This window comes from Pleuronectes platessa, chromosome 12 (genome assembly GCF_947347685.1).
Source record: "Pleuronectes platessa chromosome 12, fPlePla1.1, whole genome shotgun sequence".
Lineage (NCBI taxonomy): Eukaryota > Metazoa > Chordata > Actinopteri > Pleuronectiformes > Pleuronectidae > Pleuronectes > Pleuronectes platessa.
Genome location: NC_070637.1, coordinates 2,942,252 through 2,960,307, shown reverse-complemented (window position 1 = coordinate 2,960,307; position 18,056 = coordinate 2,942,252). Strand labels below are relative to the sequence as shown.

The 18,056-nt window shown below is 38.8% G+C and overlaps 1 protein-coding gene across 1 annotated transcript in view; it reads left to right on the top strand.

Annotated features, from left to right (window-relative positions):
• birc6 (baculoviral IAP repeat containing 6) overlaps positions 1-18,056 on the top strand; it is a 114,005-nt gene that overhangs the window by 82,329 nt on the left and 13,620 nt on the right. Inside the window, 7 exon segments of the mRNA XM_053436916.1 lie at positions 3,681-3,903; positions 6,513-6,658; positions 9,327-9,437; positions 10,371-10,588; positions 11,458-11,619; positions 13,384-13,461; positions 14,966-15,154. Coding sequence (XP_053292891.1) covers positions 3,681-3,903; positions 6,513-6,658; positions 9,327-9,437; positions 10,371-10,588; positions 11,458-11,619; positions 13,384-13,461; positions 14,966-15,154 — 1,127 coding nt within the window.

Below are 18,056 nucleotides of genomic sequence, written 5' to 3'. Positions count from 1 at the left end.
TAATAGTGCTTTCTAAATAATGATTTAATTATTTTTCTGGCACAAAAGGGTGAATGAATAACAACAAAAAGAAAATAAACAAATATTGCTATCGGCTATCGGCCAGATTGTTATTTTAAATATCGGTATCGGTATCGGCCAAAAATGTCCATATCGGTGCATCCCTAGTTATTAACTTGATAAACAGATGGTTCTTCCCATGACTCTCATCAGCACCAACAGCTGACTAGACAGGAAGTGGAATCTCCTAGAAATGAGTTTACTGAGATTAACCTTAATTTTTTCATATAATTTGTTTGTTTTTGACTTGGTACAAAGAATGAAGAATACCTTTTAACTTTTTAATTGCTATGTCAGTACCTCCTAAGTTTTGTCCACTGGGTGTACATTTTTTGGTACCAAAGATAGATACATGTTGGTTCTGTATTGTGCAATATTGGTACAGCTGAGCCATAGTTCGTTAGATTCCTTAGATCGCTCCAACAGCCTAGCAAGCACCTCTGATAACTGATTTTGAACCTGCTACTCAGCTCCATCTGTGAACTTAGTTGTAGTGGAAGTTTACAGTAAGTTTTGTTTGCATCTCTAGAATCTAAAGCTTGATCTTCAACTTTGACCTTGATGTAAGTGATTTTGTGTGTGTTGCTGGATGATTCACAATGTGATTTTAGATGCAACTTCCTGGTACATTATTTCAGTGAGGCAATTGCTTTGAAACTAGGTCAGGCTACATGGGCGAACTGGGAGACATTAGAGTCCAACAGTAGCACCTCTATTTCAAGCTGCCCTTACACATGCCACGCTAACTCATCGTAGGCACTCACATTCAGGTCTACAGGCCTTTGTTAACTATTAATCAGCCCAAGCTTCCAACATGGTTATACGCAGCACCAATCTCTGTACGCCCTCCAGAATGCCCTAAATCACAACGAGAGGAGTCTTTGCTGTTCGTAGCACTGCAATGACTGAAGGTCAGCACTACCAAGATTGTCATAACTGTGATGCATTTCTTGCCTCTTTGGGATGCTGCTCTTCCTTCAGATTTTTCTCTATACTGCTGGCTCTGCATCACTGTTCTGTCCTCCAATTAGGGGGTGGAGTTTCTTGGATTTCATGGAAGTTGGAGTATATTTATGGGACAGGGAAAGTCGGTGCGTAGAATAATTTTTAGTTGTGAAAGTTAAATGCTTTTCACAACAACTGCATTTGTATTATAAGGTAAATTTTTTATGATAATAGATAGCCAAATCTTAATTCCTATCAATCCAAAAAGTGTCACTTAAAAAGCAAATATATCAAGCTCACTTTCATGGAAACACCAAAGTCACACACCCTCTATGACTGTTTGATTTAAAGTGTCATTGCTTAAATCATTGTTAGAAACCTAACATGATTTAAAGTAGAAATGTTCTAGTATATTTTGTACAAACCTTCAAAGTTTGTAACTAGGGCTGCCACTAACGACTATTTTTCTATCAATTAATCTGTCGACTATTTTACCGATTCGTTTATTAATCTAAACGATTAATTTTCCTCCAAAAAAAACAATTGACCAATTCATTTAATTTGATTTCCGAAGCGCCGCACCGCACAGCGCCAAGGAAAGCCAGGCACCTCCTATCCACCCCCCTGTTAAACCTTTCTGCGGTTCACATGGGCCGCGATGCGCCGCGATGCGCCTCGTGCCCTGCACTGATGGTTTCGGCGTCGAGTCTGTCGAGTTCGCTTAAAAATGTGTGTGACACACTTTGTACTAATGTTGACATCTTTATTCGGGTCCTCACTTCCGTGTCTGACCCCACCCCCCATATTTAATTTATGAAGAACATTATCATTTACCCCCAAACCAGTACATCGAACGGGTTACGTACAACAAGCGGAGAAAGCAGAATCTATGGCTGACCGGCGCTGAGAAATGCGCGTCCCGTGTGAACAGCCGGGCGCCTACGCACCCTTGTGAACAGCGCTGCGTGGAGCAGAGCGGCACGGTGCTTCGGCCGCCGGTAAAAACCCGGCGTTGCGTATTGATATTGAAGATGAACATTTGTTATAATGAATTTAAATGAAACGTTTTAGAAATTGAAAAGGTAAATTCATAATTTGTGTGGGTCCGACATGTCGGTTTAAAATATTGATGTCGACACATTTTCAGTGTCGACGTAGTCGATGACGTCGACTAATCGCGGCAGCCCTATTCGTAACATAGAATGCTTATGTCCTTCACATGTAATGCTAATGCAGATATTGTCTACTGGCGGATAAATTGGAATAAAGGACGATTACAGGCTGCATGAAAATGAAAACCTAAGTGCAGTTTGCCAATGATGCTCAGTATTGTCCTTCTCTTTCTCCCCCTATTATTATCCCATTATTTAAAAAGGCATGTGTTGGTTATGTTTTCCTCCCTCCTTTTAATAGTTTTCTCTATCACTCAAGACTGCTTGGCATTTAGTACCCACAGTCGAAAGAAAAACAAGTCTGACATTGGCACAGAGTAGGAGGAGGCATTCTGATGAGTTATGAGTGTAGTATCTTGAAGGAATGGGGATTCTATGCTAGATGCCATCCACAAACACTGGTTAAAGGATCTGAGAGCAAATTAATGCTTCCAAAGGTCAGTGTTGTGCAAATGGAGGGAGAAGTAGTAGGGAGCTGGGAATTTCAATATAAATGTAAAATAGTCTGGGGGCCACAAACAAGAGCTGTTCTGTTTATTTTGAAGCTGACACTTCAGGGCAAGCCGATGGATGCACAAGAACTTCCACTCACACTAAACAACCCTGTTCTCAGAAAATGGTGTGTCTTACACTGTCAGCCTCTTGATAATTATTTCAGAGTCTCAACACACCCATGTATCTGATTGGCTTCTGCACAAGTGCCGGTTGAGACAAACCATGGCAAAAAGGTATTATTATATAACACTGAGTCTTTGATAACATCTAGTTTTTTAATTTTTTTTGTCATGTTTTGTTACACTTGTTTCTTAACCTCTCCAAGTACTGAGGTTTATAACACTGGCATGGCTACATTTGGTAAGTAAAGATTTACTGTGAAACATTAGCATGTCAGCAGCATTGTATCTCCAAAACACTACTCACTATCCCTCACTACTAAGTGCTTATTTCTGTACCTAATGATAATTTCTGACAAGAGTTCATTTAAAAAATATAATTCACTCATTAAGATTTTTTTTTGAATAGTTATCGTTCTGTAAAGCTTTAATGGGATTTTCTTATATGTTTGGTTCTGTATTCCTTTCTGCGCTTTGAGTTTACATCCTCATAAATGGTCAACAAAGATCGACACTGAGATGATATGACCCGTCTCCCGTGTCACAGCTGCTCACCCTTGATATTGTGCTATGATGTTGCTTTTTCACAATAACTTAAAACCTGATTAAATCCAGAACTGTAGCCTCAACCAATTGGGGATGTGTAGGTCCAATGTCGATACAGATTTTGATATACTATTTGGGTTTATGTGTGTGTGAATGAGAGAGAAAGATGTATTAATTCCTCACCTTTTGAACAGCTCAAAATCTAGTGTTTACTGACGTAAGGCGCAAAAAAACAATGTAAGGCAGGTGCAAATGTAATCATGGGTGTAAACATGTTCTCTTATGGTTCCTCTATGCTCTTAGCTTCTTACACTTAAGCATTTATTTATTTTTCTCTCTGCAGTTTTGGATATGGCCCGCCATGTCCCTTTATATCAGGCACTACTGGAGCTGCTGAGAGCCATTTCGACCTGCACAGCCCTGGTCCCTTTGCTGCTGCCTCTGTCTGGGGACCCGGGGTATGATGATGACGAGGAAGATGAAGAGCACTCTGAGGGACAGACATCTGTTGGGATGCTGCTGGCCAAGATGAAGACATGCGTGGACACGTATACCAATCGCCTCAGGTAAGACTGAGCAAATTCAATTAACTTAATGGAACTTAATGTAATGTGTTTGCTCAGGTTTTTACATTTTAAAGATGGACCACAAATGTCACGGAGTACATCAAGGTGAATAGTGATGCATTCATTTACTCATCTTATTTGCTTAAGCTTACTTCATACACGACGAGTAATGTTTTATTTAACACTTTGATTCAGCCACAATCTTACCAATCTTTAAATTCGCCCCCAGTATCATTCACGGTTGTTGCAGCAGCCATCGTTTGGCGGCATGGTTCAATTAGGGTTCAACAGGAGGTAAAGATAATAGTTCCTGATAAATCAGTGAGACAACAGTTGATTACTGAGGGTTTAAACAGTCCAGTCAACATTGTACATCACAGCAAAATTTAAACTTCATTATGATTAGCTCTTCATGTCTGCACCTATTTTGCTGCTTTGTTAAGAGATGAACAATGATCATCCCTGTTAACAGGGTTATTAAGAAATGTGTAATCTAAATGTGTACTTCTGTCAATGATTTGTAGACCACATATATTCTGCTTTTAATTTATGAGGTTATGATGTGCCGTAAAAGGGATAGTAACAGGAATTTCTCTTTTATTAGGTTGCTTAATTAGGAGTGGGCAGAATAGATTAAGCAGTTATCAAGACACAGGAAAAAGTATTTGATTAGTATATGATATATTTACTGTGAAAATGAGCTGTGAAAAATAACGCGTTAATGCGTTGTGATTAAATTACAGGATTCATTTTTTTTATTTTTATTTAACGCATGCGCAGGAGGACCTTCCAATTTACACATAATTCCGCGCAAACTGCACTAGTCGCCGCTCTAATGCAGTCAGACGGCAGCTGCTATTCAAACAAACAAATAACATGGATAAGCGGTCAGCTTACCGTCAGAGAACGTGAACTAGTTAGTTTGCCTCACCAACTGGCTAAAGAAAGACTACTTAAGAGGGCCTTTAGAGGCATTTGATTATGCCATGGTGTGGTTCATGGCTGTTTGACAAAAAAATGTATCAACCATCCTATAAAAACAATGGCTAAGAAGCCCAAATAATTTCGGTTTGATTTAAAAAGTTTTATTCAACCATACAATGGCTAAGAAGCCCGAATTCTGTTTAGGATGAAGATTATATTAATGTTCCATATGGAATAGCAAAGAGAAATGCTAAAGAACTGCTGAGTTGCAGCACCATTGTTTTTATTTATTTATGAATAAAAAAAGAAAACATGTTAAATGTATATATCCGTCTTTTGTCATAAATCTTTTTGTTCTCACAAAAATATACCGAGAAAATCGGAAATGATATTAATCATTAATCCATAGAAACCTGTGATTAATTTGATTAAAAATGTTAATCATTTCACAGCCCTAATATTTACATATTTTATCAAGGTATCATTGTGTTTAACAGTAAGTGTCTGTGGAAAATTTCTTTAGAAACTACTGATTGATAAAATAACCAGATATACATGCACGCTTTTCATTAATACATGGAAAAAAATAGGAGTGTATGATTGGTGTTTGATATACCGTTGCATATAGAGACGCTGTATGAATGTGTGGGTGAATGTGACTTGTACTGTAAAGCGCTTTGAGTGGCCAATAATACTGTAAAAGTGTCAAATAAATACAGAGCCTTACAGAGTAACAGTAAGAATGAAAGAACAGATCATCCTCCTCAAAATAAGTGCAGCAATTAGTCAAACTCAATTTGTCCACATCTATATGGTCTTGACAATATGTTTTATCAGACAGACTGTAACCTCAGGTTTTAAGCCTGTAGAATGTTTACCATGTTCAAAGCATGCTTGAGCATTTATGCATGCTAACAGTTGCTAATTGGAAACAAACACATGGCTGACCCTGATTGGAATGTCATTATTTTTAATCATAAAATAAATAACAAGGCTCCGAAACCTTGATAATAGAAACATTCTTGATCTAACATCCATGGAAAAGGGCAGGGAAGTGCTTGCTTAGTTCAAATATTGGGGGGGGGTTTTGTTCACAGTTATGAAACCTTTAGACAAGCTGATGAAATTATGCAAATGTTACCTCTATTGAGGTCTAGGTGGTATTGAATCATTGTTAAATTGCAGGTAATGGTCTTAATAGACAAGTACATTCAGCAGGACAGAGCAAAAGAAAAAAACCAGACCCTCCCTAGAGTTTCTCCGGAGAAATCATTGCTTTGGACAAAATCCACTTAGAAGACAAAAAAAATGATGTTTCAGAACTAGACCATTAATTAATAATATTCTTCATTATCAAATTGATTCAGTGATAGGTGTCTCACTTGTTTGCACATGTATAGTTATACAAGCCATCCATAGCTCATATGGCACACTTTGAATGGTCATAGTTTGCACAATTTTTTTGAATAAATCTTGTGTCACAACAAAGTCAGACTGAGCTAATTAGAAGACTGCTGAATGAAGCCTTTGTGGAGAATTGGCATATTCATTGGTTTGATTTATCCCCAAAAATGCTACACTATCTTTTGGAAGCATAATGACAAAAGAACAAACTTAACCTTTTACACCAAAAAATTTCTAAAATTCAAGTTGACTTGACTGGATGAATATTCCTTGTATTTTAGGTCAAAGAAAGATAAAAGTAAAGGTGTGATGAAGACCGATAGCTCAGATCCAGAGCCGGAGGGCTTGTCTCTGCTGGTACCTGACATCCAGAGGACAGCTGAGATAGTCTACATCGCTACTACCAGCCTGCGACAGGCCAACCAGGGTATGTATGCAACATACACTTGTGGTTTTATTGCCAACAATTTAGCAGCTGATGTCACATTCTATATCTGTTTCATTCAAATCCCAGCTTGAAGAGTCTTGGTTTGCAGCATTACGCAGTTATATCAGTACATTTAAACTTATGTCCCACCAAAACCCAGTTTCATAGAAAATGTGTTTGAGAAATGTGAATCCATAACCTGCGTACTTTATCATATTTGATTATCTGCCCTTACCAAGAGCCTTTGTTGGCCAGAATTGTTCAGCTTTATCTGAATTATTTCACCTTTCTCCCTCTTTCTCTCTCCATTTTCCCCTCACACCTTCATCTGTTGTCTGTCCTGCCCTCTTGGTACAAGGACATGGAAATGGGTCTCTAAATTTAGCTTACTAAAACGTATGAAATCCCTCAGCTGTGAATGACCAAACAATCTAATCAAGAATGCTATTGGCCTGTTTTTAAAAGTTCAACTTGACCTATCAGTCGAAAGCTTCAGGTCAAACTCAGCCTTCGGTACTGCCTGAAACATGTTGTAAAGTGACTCTGTGACTCTGGAAGTCAGTGATGGACTGTGCAATGCTGATGTCCCATTTCTAAAACTGTTCCACGTTCCTTGGCATCTTTTCTGAGGCTCTCCTTGGCCCTGTGAAGAGGAAGGACGGCCTCTTCAAGTTGTATCACAAGATTCAGACGTTGAAAAATTGTTACGGCCAAAGTACAGATGTCTCGACTTGTTATTGTACATAGAGATTTAGAGAAAGAAAGGACATTCTTCTTACTAGCCATTAGTCACCTTAAGCAAGTAGCAACGTCAATGTCCTCCACATGATGAATCATTACACCTCCCCTTATACCTTGCCTACATAGTACACAATATTAATTATCCCCCACCCGCCCATTTCCTCCAGCTCCTTTCGGAGGATTTTTATGGTCGGTCCACATAAAGGGTCGTCTTAGTGATCACTTAGGTGGGGAACTGGCCATTACATGTGGTGGAAGTGTGCATGTGGGGTAGGGGATACGGATAAAGATCAATGTCATGTAACTTCTCATAGAGAAATCCATATAATGAAGGCCTCGGGAATCACATATCATACAGAATTGTACAGTGCGGAGCTTGCAACATTAGGACCTTGAAAGATGTATAATCATTAATTAGTACAGAGGCTTTAAGAAACATCTCTGAGAGGAGCTATGATCCGATAGGAGCTGGACAGTATTGATTGAGGAAAAGTATTCCTATGAAGTATCGATATACTTGTCCTAACAGAACATGCTAAATCAATGATGATATCAGCAGATGTGCTCTTATTAGGGCCCGAGCACCGAATGGTGAGAGGCCCTATTGAATCTGTAAGGATTTTTATTATTTATTCATTATTACTTCTTACACTATTAAGGTGGAATTAAAGATCTATTGTTTGAATAGGCATTTATGGTAAATACATAGAAGTAAATTATTGATCTTTGAAACAGTAGTTTTACAGATGAGAACTGCAAATTGTAGTAGACTTTTATTTCAATCTACAATATGTTTTTCCTGTTATATCAATGTTGAGAGGTGCTGTCAGAGACTTCCTTGCTGAATCCATATTTTGATACAACTGTTATGCAATATATGGCTCTCTAACTTTCTCCTTAACAACTTAAGAGATAATCACAACTTGAATCCTAAGGAACTTTCAGTGAATGGTTGTTTTGCCTCCATTGTTTTCAATCTACATCCAATCTGATTTCTATTGTCAATGATGGTTGAACCTTTTATGAATCTTTAACAAGGCATTATGTCGGTTCAGTCCACTTTTGTAATAAGATATCTCAGAAAAGCCGTCATGGAGTTGTTCAAATTAGGGATACATTTATTTTTTAACTCAACAGATTTTGGTGGACAAATGTCAAAGTTCACAAAGCAGGTTTTTGGCCATAAGTCTGTAATTCAAGTACTAGTTGGTATGAAACATCTCAGAACCAATATAAATTCTATAAATTGAGGAAGTGGTATCATTTTATATCAAAAAGGTTAAACGTTGACTTCCTTATTATGTCATAATGATCTCCAGGAGCACTTTTCTGGCCATTATTCACCCTCATAGCTCTGGAACAGAAGGAGAATAGTGACCATATTTCCTGAAACCTGGATGGAAACTTGGTACAACTGCAAGATGGTTATTGTAGTTTCAACATGCCTACACAGTTAGCTGGTTACACGTATTTACCACAGAAAACCACAAAGAAGAGCACAATAAAGAAGCTTGGAGTTATGCAATGTGCTGTGTTGCGTTATGCAGAGAACATCAGTTTATCCACTTGAATTTAGTTAGGTTGCGAGTCACAAAACAAGTCACGAAAAGTATTCAATGTATCAATCTCAAAGGCCTAGTTAAGATTGTCGTAGTTGTTTCCAACAGGCTTTTTGTAATGCTGCTTTGTGTGCATGCCTGAATATATGTGTCTGTTTGATGAAGAACAGAGCACCGGTTGCTTGCTAAGGTGACTTGTGATAAACAGCCCTGTGGCAGGCTGGCCCTGCAGGATTTTCACAGGGGAAGACATTCTGGAGCTGATGCCTCTGTGTCAATGTCACTCACTGAATGCCCCCACTCTGCTCTGATTTAACTCTGGTCTGCATGGTTTTTGTTACTCATCCCAAATCCCTCCTCCTCAACAGAGCGAAAGCTGGTGGAGTCTTCAAGAAGGGTGTCAAGCCGACCCAAGCCCCTGTCCATCATACGCTCTCAAGAAGAAAAATATGTAGCTGCCATGAAGAAGCTGCAATTTGGTGAGTTTATATATTTGCTTGTGGGTGTGTCTGTGTGTTTATGTGCATGGACCATTATGTAGAATACATTCATTTTGTATTTCTACATATATGATTTTCATGTTCCTTTAAGCAAACATGTCAGCAAATCAACAGCAAAAACAACCATAATTCCCCATTCTTCTGCTGAAACGTATTTCCACACACACACCCACACATACACTACATATTTCTGTCTCACTCTCCTGTCTGATATGATCCATAATGCCATAATGCCATCATGCCAGAACTATGAGAGGAAAGCAGACTCAGACTATGTTTCCATCCTGCTCATCCCTTTTGACTTGTCCATCACTCTCTATTCAGCCGTGTCATGATTAATTACACTGGTTTTGCTGTGTCGCAATTGATTTTGTAAGCAACTTGATGTCTGAAGTAATTGCTAGTGACTTGAGTGTAAACAGTGTTGTTTCACTGTGCAGACAGAAAGGCTGAAGACATTGAAGGACAGACTGTAACTCATAATAAAACATCATTGTGATTTTTACTGACATAACCATAGAACAGTCGAACAGTACAACTGGCAATGTTGTGAGCATGAGCTTTAGAAAAAAATAAAAATAGGACAAGATGTTGAATATCCATTGTACATTTGAAGGTCTTCTGCACAAGTAAGGTTACCAAGTACCTGTAGATGTTAGCAGGTGTTAGTGGCCACCAGCGGATGTTTGGGCCATAACTTCAGCTGTGCATCATCTGGTTTGGGTCTTGTAATAGATGATACGGGCCGAACTGCTGGCCTGCTAGCTAGACATCCATGATTTTTCAAAATGAAATTACACGTTAGGCTGCTATGTAGAGCGTTGGCAGAAAACAATGATTTTCTGGTTGCAGTTATATATGAGCATGGGGGCATCCCACAGTGACACTCACACTTGTCGTTTCTCTGTCCAGACACCTTTGAGATGGTTTCCGAGGAAGAGGATGGGAAGCTTATGTTCAAAGTGAACTACCATTACATGTCTCAGGTGAAGAACGCCAGTGATACAAACAGTGCAGCCCGATCCCGTCGTCTCGCTCAGGAGGCCGTCACCCTGTCCACCTCTCTGCCCCTGTCATCCTCATCCAGCGTCTTTGTCCGCTGTGATGAGGAGAGGCTGGACATCATGAAGGTAAAGTACTAGACAATCAGGCCTGGCACCACAGCATGACCTTTTCATAATTGGTTTTGATGAATGTGTATATTGTATGTAACCGTCATTTTTAGGAGACAACTGATATCCTGAAACTGTGGCACAGAACTGTCTGGTTTTTTTATAGGGTGTACCCTGTGATTAAATGAAACCTACAGTTTGAGAACATAATAAAGGTGAACTTTTGTGTCTTCCTGAAGGATGTTGTGTACAGTGCTACTACGTCTGGTGTTTTTACCATACTTCTTGTCATTGACAGCTCTTACTCATTCCTCCAGTGACATTTAATAAATGGCTGTATCCCCGACAAGTTGATTAATGGCAGAATCTCCTTTTCTAAATGTTAAAGTCCTCATCCGCTTAGCTTGGTTTAGGCAAAAGATCGCTCTAACTAAAGGCAGTAGCAAACTAACAACAAGTAAGTCATAATCAAGGAGCAGCATCAACATAAAGGGACAGTGGCTAGTGAGGTGGAAATCTGATCCGTGTCCCATTGCTGCTTTCTTTATTGTTTCTGCACCAGACTTTGTGTGTGGGTCTTTGAGTAATGAGCAAATGTCTTTTAGTCAGTAAATAAATTGGATATTTATACAAATGCCTTGAGTGCTGTAGATCTATTTGATCTCCTTCTCTGGCTAATTACACACTTTAGTCTGTGTGTTAATTACATTCTTGTGAGTGGGGAAGAACCTGAAAGAGGCAGCACCATTTCTCAATAAATTTGCCCTTTGTTTAATCCATATTTACCAATAATAGAGTATATACTTTATTTACTATTTTCAGTGTGATGTATAACGGCCCCTTCCCAGGCTTTTTGTGTTAAAGCCCTCTACTCTTTGAATTTGCAGGTTCTCATCACAGGTCCAGCCGACACGCCATACACCAACGGTTGCTTTGAGTTTGATGTGTATTTTCCCCAAGATTATCCCAACTCTCCGCCGCTGGTCAACCTGGAGACTACTGGTGGACACAGTGTGCGCTTTAACCCAAACCTCTACAATGACGGCAAAGTGAGTTGAAAAATGCTCATGTTACTCTGTCAAGTAACTGCGTTGGAGGATTTTTACCTTTTTAGATAAATGTGTCAAAAATTACACCGTGACCTTTCACAACTGACTTCTCAGCATTTTAACTAAATTATAAGTACCTATACTGATATATACTTTTACTCTGATCTCTGTATGCAAGGGTACAATTTACAATATTTTATATATTTTTAAAACATTGGTCAAATTTTAATAAATTTAGCGTTTTGTGTATGCCAAACATTGAGAGTAGTGGTATTTTCATGTTTGAAAATATTTCGATATAACATCATTAATGAACAGTGTAAAGATTCTGAATGTGTGAATCTGCATTCTGACAATCTGTACTGCACTTTAATATACTGATAATTGTTGTGTGTCAAAATCCTGTAGAAATACAGTAAAACAAATTTTGCAACATGTATGGAAACTTCCAACAGTGAAATAGACCAGAAAAATAACCTGCCTGGTTGTCACTCAATCACCCAGGATGGATTTAAACCGTCAACTGAACCCAATATATCTGTATCTGAAGATCTTCCTTCAGACATGTTTGAATATGTATTGCTCTTCCCCCGAGGCCTTGACTTCTTTCCATTTAGGAGCTGGGGTCAAGGTGATGAGGCTTACCCAATCTGCTGCACCTCATTAGGCGCACACTGACAGTCCAAATGTATTCCCATAATGGGCAGACAACTTCTATAAGAAATACATTGAGCTTCCCACATCAATGGAGGGGGTGGGCGAAGGGAGCCACCATTCATTTAACCACCATTCATGAGGGGTGAATGGTTGGATAAGTGGAGGAAGCAGAAAGACAGATGCATAATAAGAAGCTTGTTGCTGAGGGTTGTTCATATTCAGCTGGATGTCTTTTTGTCTTGGAAGCTGTGAGCCATGCTGAAGGTTCAGTTTGAATAAAAAACTGATATGAAGCATCTACACATTTTTACAGATTTATGTTGAAAACGGGTCTGTTAGCAAACATAGGTATTGAGCACAAGTTGTAGAGTGTTAATTTAAGATAAATAGTGACAAAACATGATTTTTCAAGTTTCACTTTTACAAACACACCTTTAAACTGTTACAAACCAAACATAACCTTCATGAGGGTGATTTATAGCAGAAGTGTTGCTCTTGACTTTATCAGTTTCAGCTAAGTGTGTATGCTAGAGTATTATTATTGTTATGCATTTCCCACAGAATTGATTAAATCTATGGCAGTAACAGAGATGCACACGCCCAAAGGTCACTCTCGCAACAGACTAAAGAGTGAAAGAGAAGCACTTGTGCTAGAAAAAGAATTGCATTGCATAACAAAACTGCAGCTGGAACTATGAGGTCTGACTGTGTGTGGATGGTACCTTTTGGTCACACAATAGTGCTGCACGCACCAAGTTAGAGATCTGTTATGTTATTATGAGAAATGTAAAAAAGGTTTGGGTCATTAGGAAACTTTGGCAGGATATATTGTAATATGGTGGGGCCCCACAGTCTAGATAATTAATGGGGAAACACTGAGTTTGATGTATTTTGAGGGAAAAAAATGTATGCAACACCAAAAACAAAAATTCCCAAAGATGTTTTGTCACCAATGCAATGGATAGTATGCTGAAACTCTTCTATGTGTGGGTTATACTTGCTAACACGTTTTCTAACTTTGTGTGTGTGTGTGTGTGTGTGTGTGTCTGTGTCTGTGTCTGTGTGTGTGTGTGTGTGTGTGTGTGTCTGTGTCTGTGTCTAAATCAGGTGTGTTTAAGTATCCTCAATACATGGCACGGGAGACCAGAGGAGAAATGGAACCCACAGACCTCAAGCTTTTTACAGGTGAGCTGGAGATCTTCCATCATGACAGAGTCACCTGTCTGAACAGATCAGCAGGGCTGTTGTCTGAGTCTTTGTGTCACAGGCTGTAGTTTATCACTGTGCCATCATTACATTGCCAGGGGCTGTGTATTAATGGTGTTTTGACAGCTGACATGAAGGATCCATTTCAAAGTCAAGTTATTATTTTGCTTTGGTGACAGTGTGTCGATGTTAATCAAACCAATATCATTTGGAGCTCCAGGTTATGCCTGCGCACACGCATCACTCATCTCTTAGTTGGAATCAGTTGGCTTCCATTGCCAGTTAACCCTGATGCCATCGGATTTTAGACTGTTTTCATATTTTACTCTTTAAATCCTCAGTTCGTAGACTGCTGAAATCGAAATTGATAAAATACCAATATACTTTTTTCTTCAGACACAACTGACAAGTTTATTCTTATTTTTAAACTCCTAGGATAGACAGTGAAAGACATGCCTACTGGGGTCCATTGAGCTAGTGAAACTAAAGATTTGTGTGAATCATGGACTCAGTTATCCCCCCAGATGTTCTGAAAAAATAAATGTTGATTGTGCTCTTGCTTTTTTTTACATGGCAAGATAGGGCATTAGCCTTGCTGGAGGTACAGTATGTGCTCCCGGTGCCCCCTTCTTGTTTTAAATGTTATTTATGCTAAAGGGATTATTTCTACTTTTTGTAAAGACTTATTTATCAACCACCACCACCATCATGGTTGTTTGCGATGCACACACTTGCATTTACTTTTCATATATATTGATCCATCAACAAGCAAGCCAGAGCCTTTGGAAATGGATTGCTTCTTCTTTCTCTTTCTTCCTTTTTTTTATTATAATTCCTTCATTTGCAGGGTTGGAAAGTGCATAGAGATGTCTCCATTGATTATCATTCAAGTTAGCGTGCTGCAGATCAATAAAGGAGAAAAGGGGCTGGGTGAATAAGAGTCAAGGGAGTGGGCTGGAATCAAGCGGTCATCAGCTGGGTTGAATATCGGCTCTGAAATTCAGAAATCCAGGAAAGGAGGCACGCACCACCGCTTGGTGGAGTATTTTCAAGTTCATCCACCTCCAGCACGACATAGGCCAGCAGGCAAGCCTCCAAGCCCAAGATCGTCATTGTTGGTAATGTAGTGGCTTGGAACAGACATACTGACGCAGCAGGATGTCCTTAGTCTCCTTGAGACAGGACAAGTCATGAATCGGGATGTTAATAAGGATGAATTGAAGGATATATCTTTTCAGGGGCCAAAATATTCCGTGCCTTGTCAGACTCTCCTCGGTGTCCACAGCTGAGGAGACTGAGGAAATGTCTGGCTAATTAACCAACAGAGGAGAATCAAGCTAGTTGGAAAAATGTAGTGCATCAGAATTATTAGTTATTTTCAAACTAAACCAAGCTACTGTTTACATATTTTATGATTAGCATTCACCATGGAATTTGTACCAACAAATTAAAATATTTCCTCTTTTCATTTGATTTGCTGTAGGTGCTAGTGTCGGTGCAGTCCCTCATCCTGGTGGCTGAGCCCTACTTCAACGAGCCAGGGTATGAACGCTCCCGTGGCACCCCCAGTGGCACCCAGAGCTCGCGGGAGTACGATGGTAACATCCGGCAGGCCACCGTCAAATGGGCCATGCTGGAGCAGATGCGAAACCCCTCACCATGCTTCAAAGAGGTAGGAATCACTCTATCACACATAGCAAGAGTCCTGTTAACATGTCATTGTTATTGTTACCTTGAGTGTTACAGCGGCATGAAAATACCAGTCAGCCTCATTTACTGGGGCCTGAGCCTGACAGAAGCCCAATTACTCACAGCACCTGTGGATTTGAATCTGACTTGACACACAAAAAAATGACTAAATAGTAAAGACCAGCTAACTGCTGACATATTTCAGCATGAATCTGAATACATAAATATGCAAAAAACAGAATCAAAAGCATTCATTTCCTAGTGAGGTACTGACAGTTTTGAAAAAGGTGTCGCATATAGAGGTGTCATTGTTGTCATCTCCCACAACATATGTCTCATAGGGAAATATTATACAGATAATGCAATGGTACCACAGAGTCTAAATGACTTGTTCACCTTTAAACCTTTACTTAATGCCCTTCTGTAATTTTCGAAATTGTTCAATTGTTTATTTTTTAAGCTGTCAGCTCCTAGTAGCTGGTTACCCCCTTCAGCTTCTACTAGTAAATGTTTTGGCTTAGCACCATTCCTTCATGTGTGAAGAGCTAAACACAATATCCATTAACTGGGTAAATACTCACACAATAGAATCTCAAACCTGACCAAAAAACACAGGAAACTTTATTTTGTCCAATAACTACCAAGCAAGACACAACCTAAACAGTTAGCGAACACTTGCTGGTAACCCTGTGCCAACTCTAACTGTTAGTTATACTTCATTCCACCATGACACCTTCAAAGAACTACAGTCACGTGTTTGTACATCTGAATACCAAAAGAAACGGGAGGAGATATACTAAGTTAAGAAGCAGTCATATTATAAATAGATTGAATGCATAAGACCAACATACAAACTTTATTCAGATATTATTTTTCGGCGGGGACTGAATAATTTTTCAAATGTAACAGTGATAGAATAGCAATAACACCCTCTTGGGCCTGGGCCAAGTAGCGGACCTTATCTGTGAAGTAAGTCAATATACATTAACAACAATTCACCACTATTGCTCATTCACAGAAGACATTATTTGTATTATTATTATATTTGTAGATTTTAGTTTCAACCTAAATAGAAAATTAAAGCGGAATGCCATTCCTGATATTTTCCACCTATTTTAGTCCTCAAACCAAACATGAATGAAAAATCCACCTATTCTCCCTCAGTTATTCGGACGCCCTCTCTAATCATGAATTCCCCTCTTATTAATTCCTTGGTAGATGACATCGTCTGGAGGTCGGCCTACCACTCCCCCTTTATCTCTTCCTCATTTTTCTGATTTCCTGTGATACTTTAAATGGTCCTGTGAGACAGATAGTGCCTTGAAAAATAACAGTCTTTTCAACCTGCACTTCCAGAGGTGCCTCATTCTGAGATGTCAAGAAAAAGGGAATGAGGGAGGGGAGCACTTTAGGAGAGGAAATTTAGAGATAGAGAGAGGGGGGTAGAGAAAGAACATTTCTCCAGTTACCTTGACAGGATAACATGAGAAAAACATTCTGTAGAAAGGCATGAAAATAGCATGATGTTTACATTTACTTCACTTATGGTTTATTCCAAATTCTAAGTCCTGATGTTGATTTGTGATAAACTAGCTTTGGAGAATATCATTTTAATAATTCAGTTGTTCTGAAATAGTGATGGTACTCTAACAATTAATTCCATTAATCCATCTCCCTACATATATAAACCTATATATGTTGTTAACCTGGTATTAAACGAGATACATTTTTTACCAAGAATAATCAATCAAAAACATGTTTCTACACATACGTAAATTTATATAATGTTTTAAGAGAAAATCAGATCAAATAAAGCTGTTTTTTGTTGAAATGCCCTAAATCAGATACAATGAAGCCCAAACTACAAGTTCACTAGGCTCAGTTTTTTTTTTATTTAAAAAAAAAAAAAAAAAGACCAATTAAATGATGTCTTAATAAAATAAAATAAAATAAACATTAGCTTTTTATGTAATTTGTCTTTGAAACTGGGGAAATGTAAATGAGCAATTTAAAATGGATGTGTGAGTTTATATCTCCTAACTATAAATTCACAAGTTTAGCTGGGAGACTTTGGGACCTCTTTACTGTCCACATACCATCTTCCATGCTGGTAACTAGTCTGATGCAGCCTGTTCAATCAATAACAGATTCTGCAATTCTATTGTCTTTTTTCTCTTCAAACAACAAAATAATTCAAATTGTTCTTTCTATCTTTCTTTCTTGCTTAATATCAGTGATGATATATCAAAAGCAGAGCTGGTCAACGTTCTGAATTAGTGTTTACTCTGTACTGCTGTAGTGGTGTTGGATGTCATATTGACTTATGAAGTCTTTCATAACTGTCACTTACTAAACTTTCATTAAACCTACAGTTCATACAATGAACAATATGCCTGGACACGGTTTCATTATTACAGGTTGTTTTTTAGAAATCAGCACTGCATAACCACACAGCAATGAAGTCCATAAATACAAACATATGTGATGATCACTGTGTTGGGTCTGATCTCATTTGTCAGTGAGTTAAGCAGAGCTGAATTTTTTCAGATTCACTGTAGTTTGTAGATTTACTTTAGGAAAGGTTCTGGATTAGCGGATTGGCATTATTTCCATTATTAACTCCATGAATTCACAGCCAGTGCTGCTTGCATTTCTATGGGATTTGAAGGTGAAATATAAGTCTAGCACAGCAGGAGATACTGGGTCTGTGACATCACTCAGCCACTGAAATGGACCATTGGCCCAAGATAAATTGAGGGGGCACAGTAGATACGCACACAGAAATCCAATTAAGCTTGGTCAGATACTCCCATGTGCTTTCTCACCACTGGCCTTTTAGCGCTTTTAAGTCCTCAGCTGAGACAAACATCAAGACAGAAAGGAAA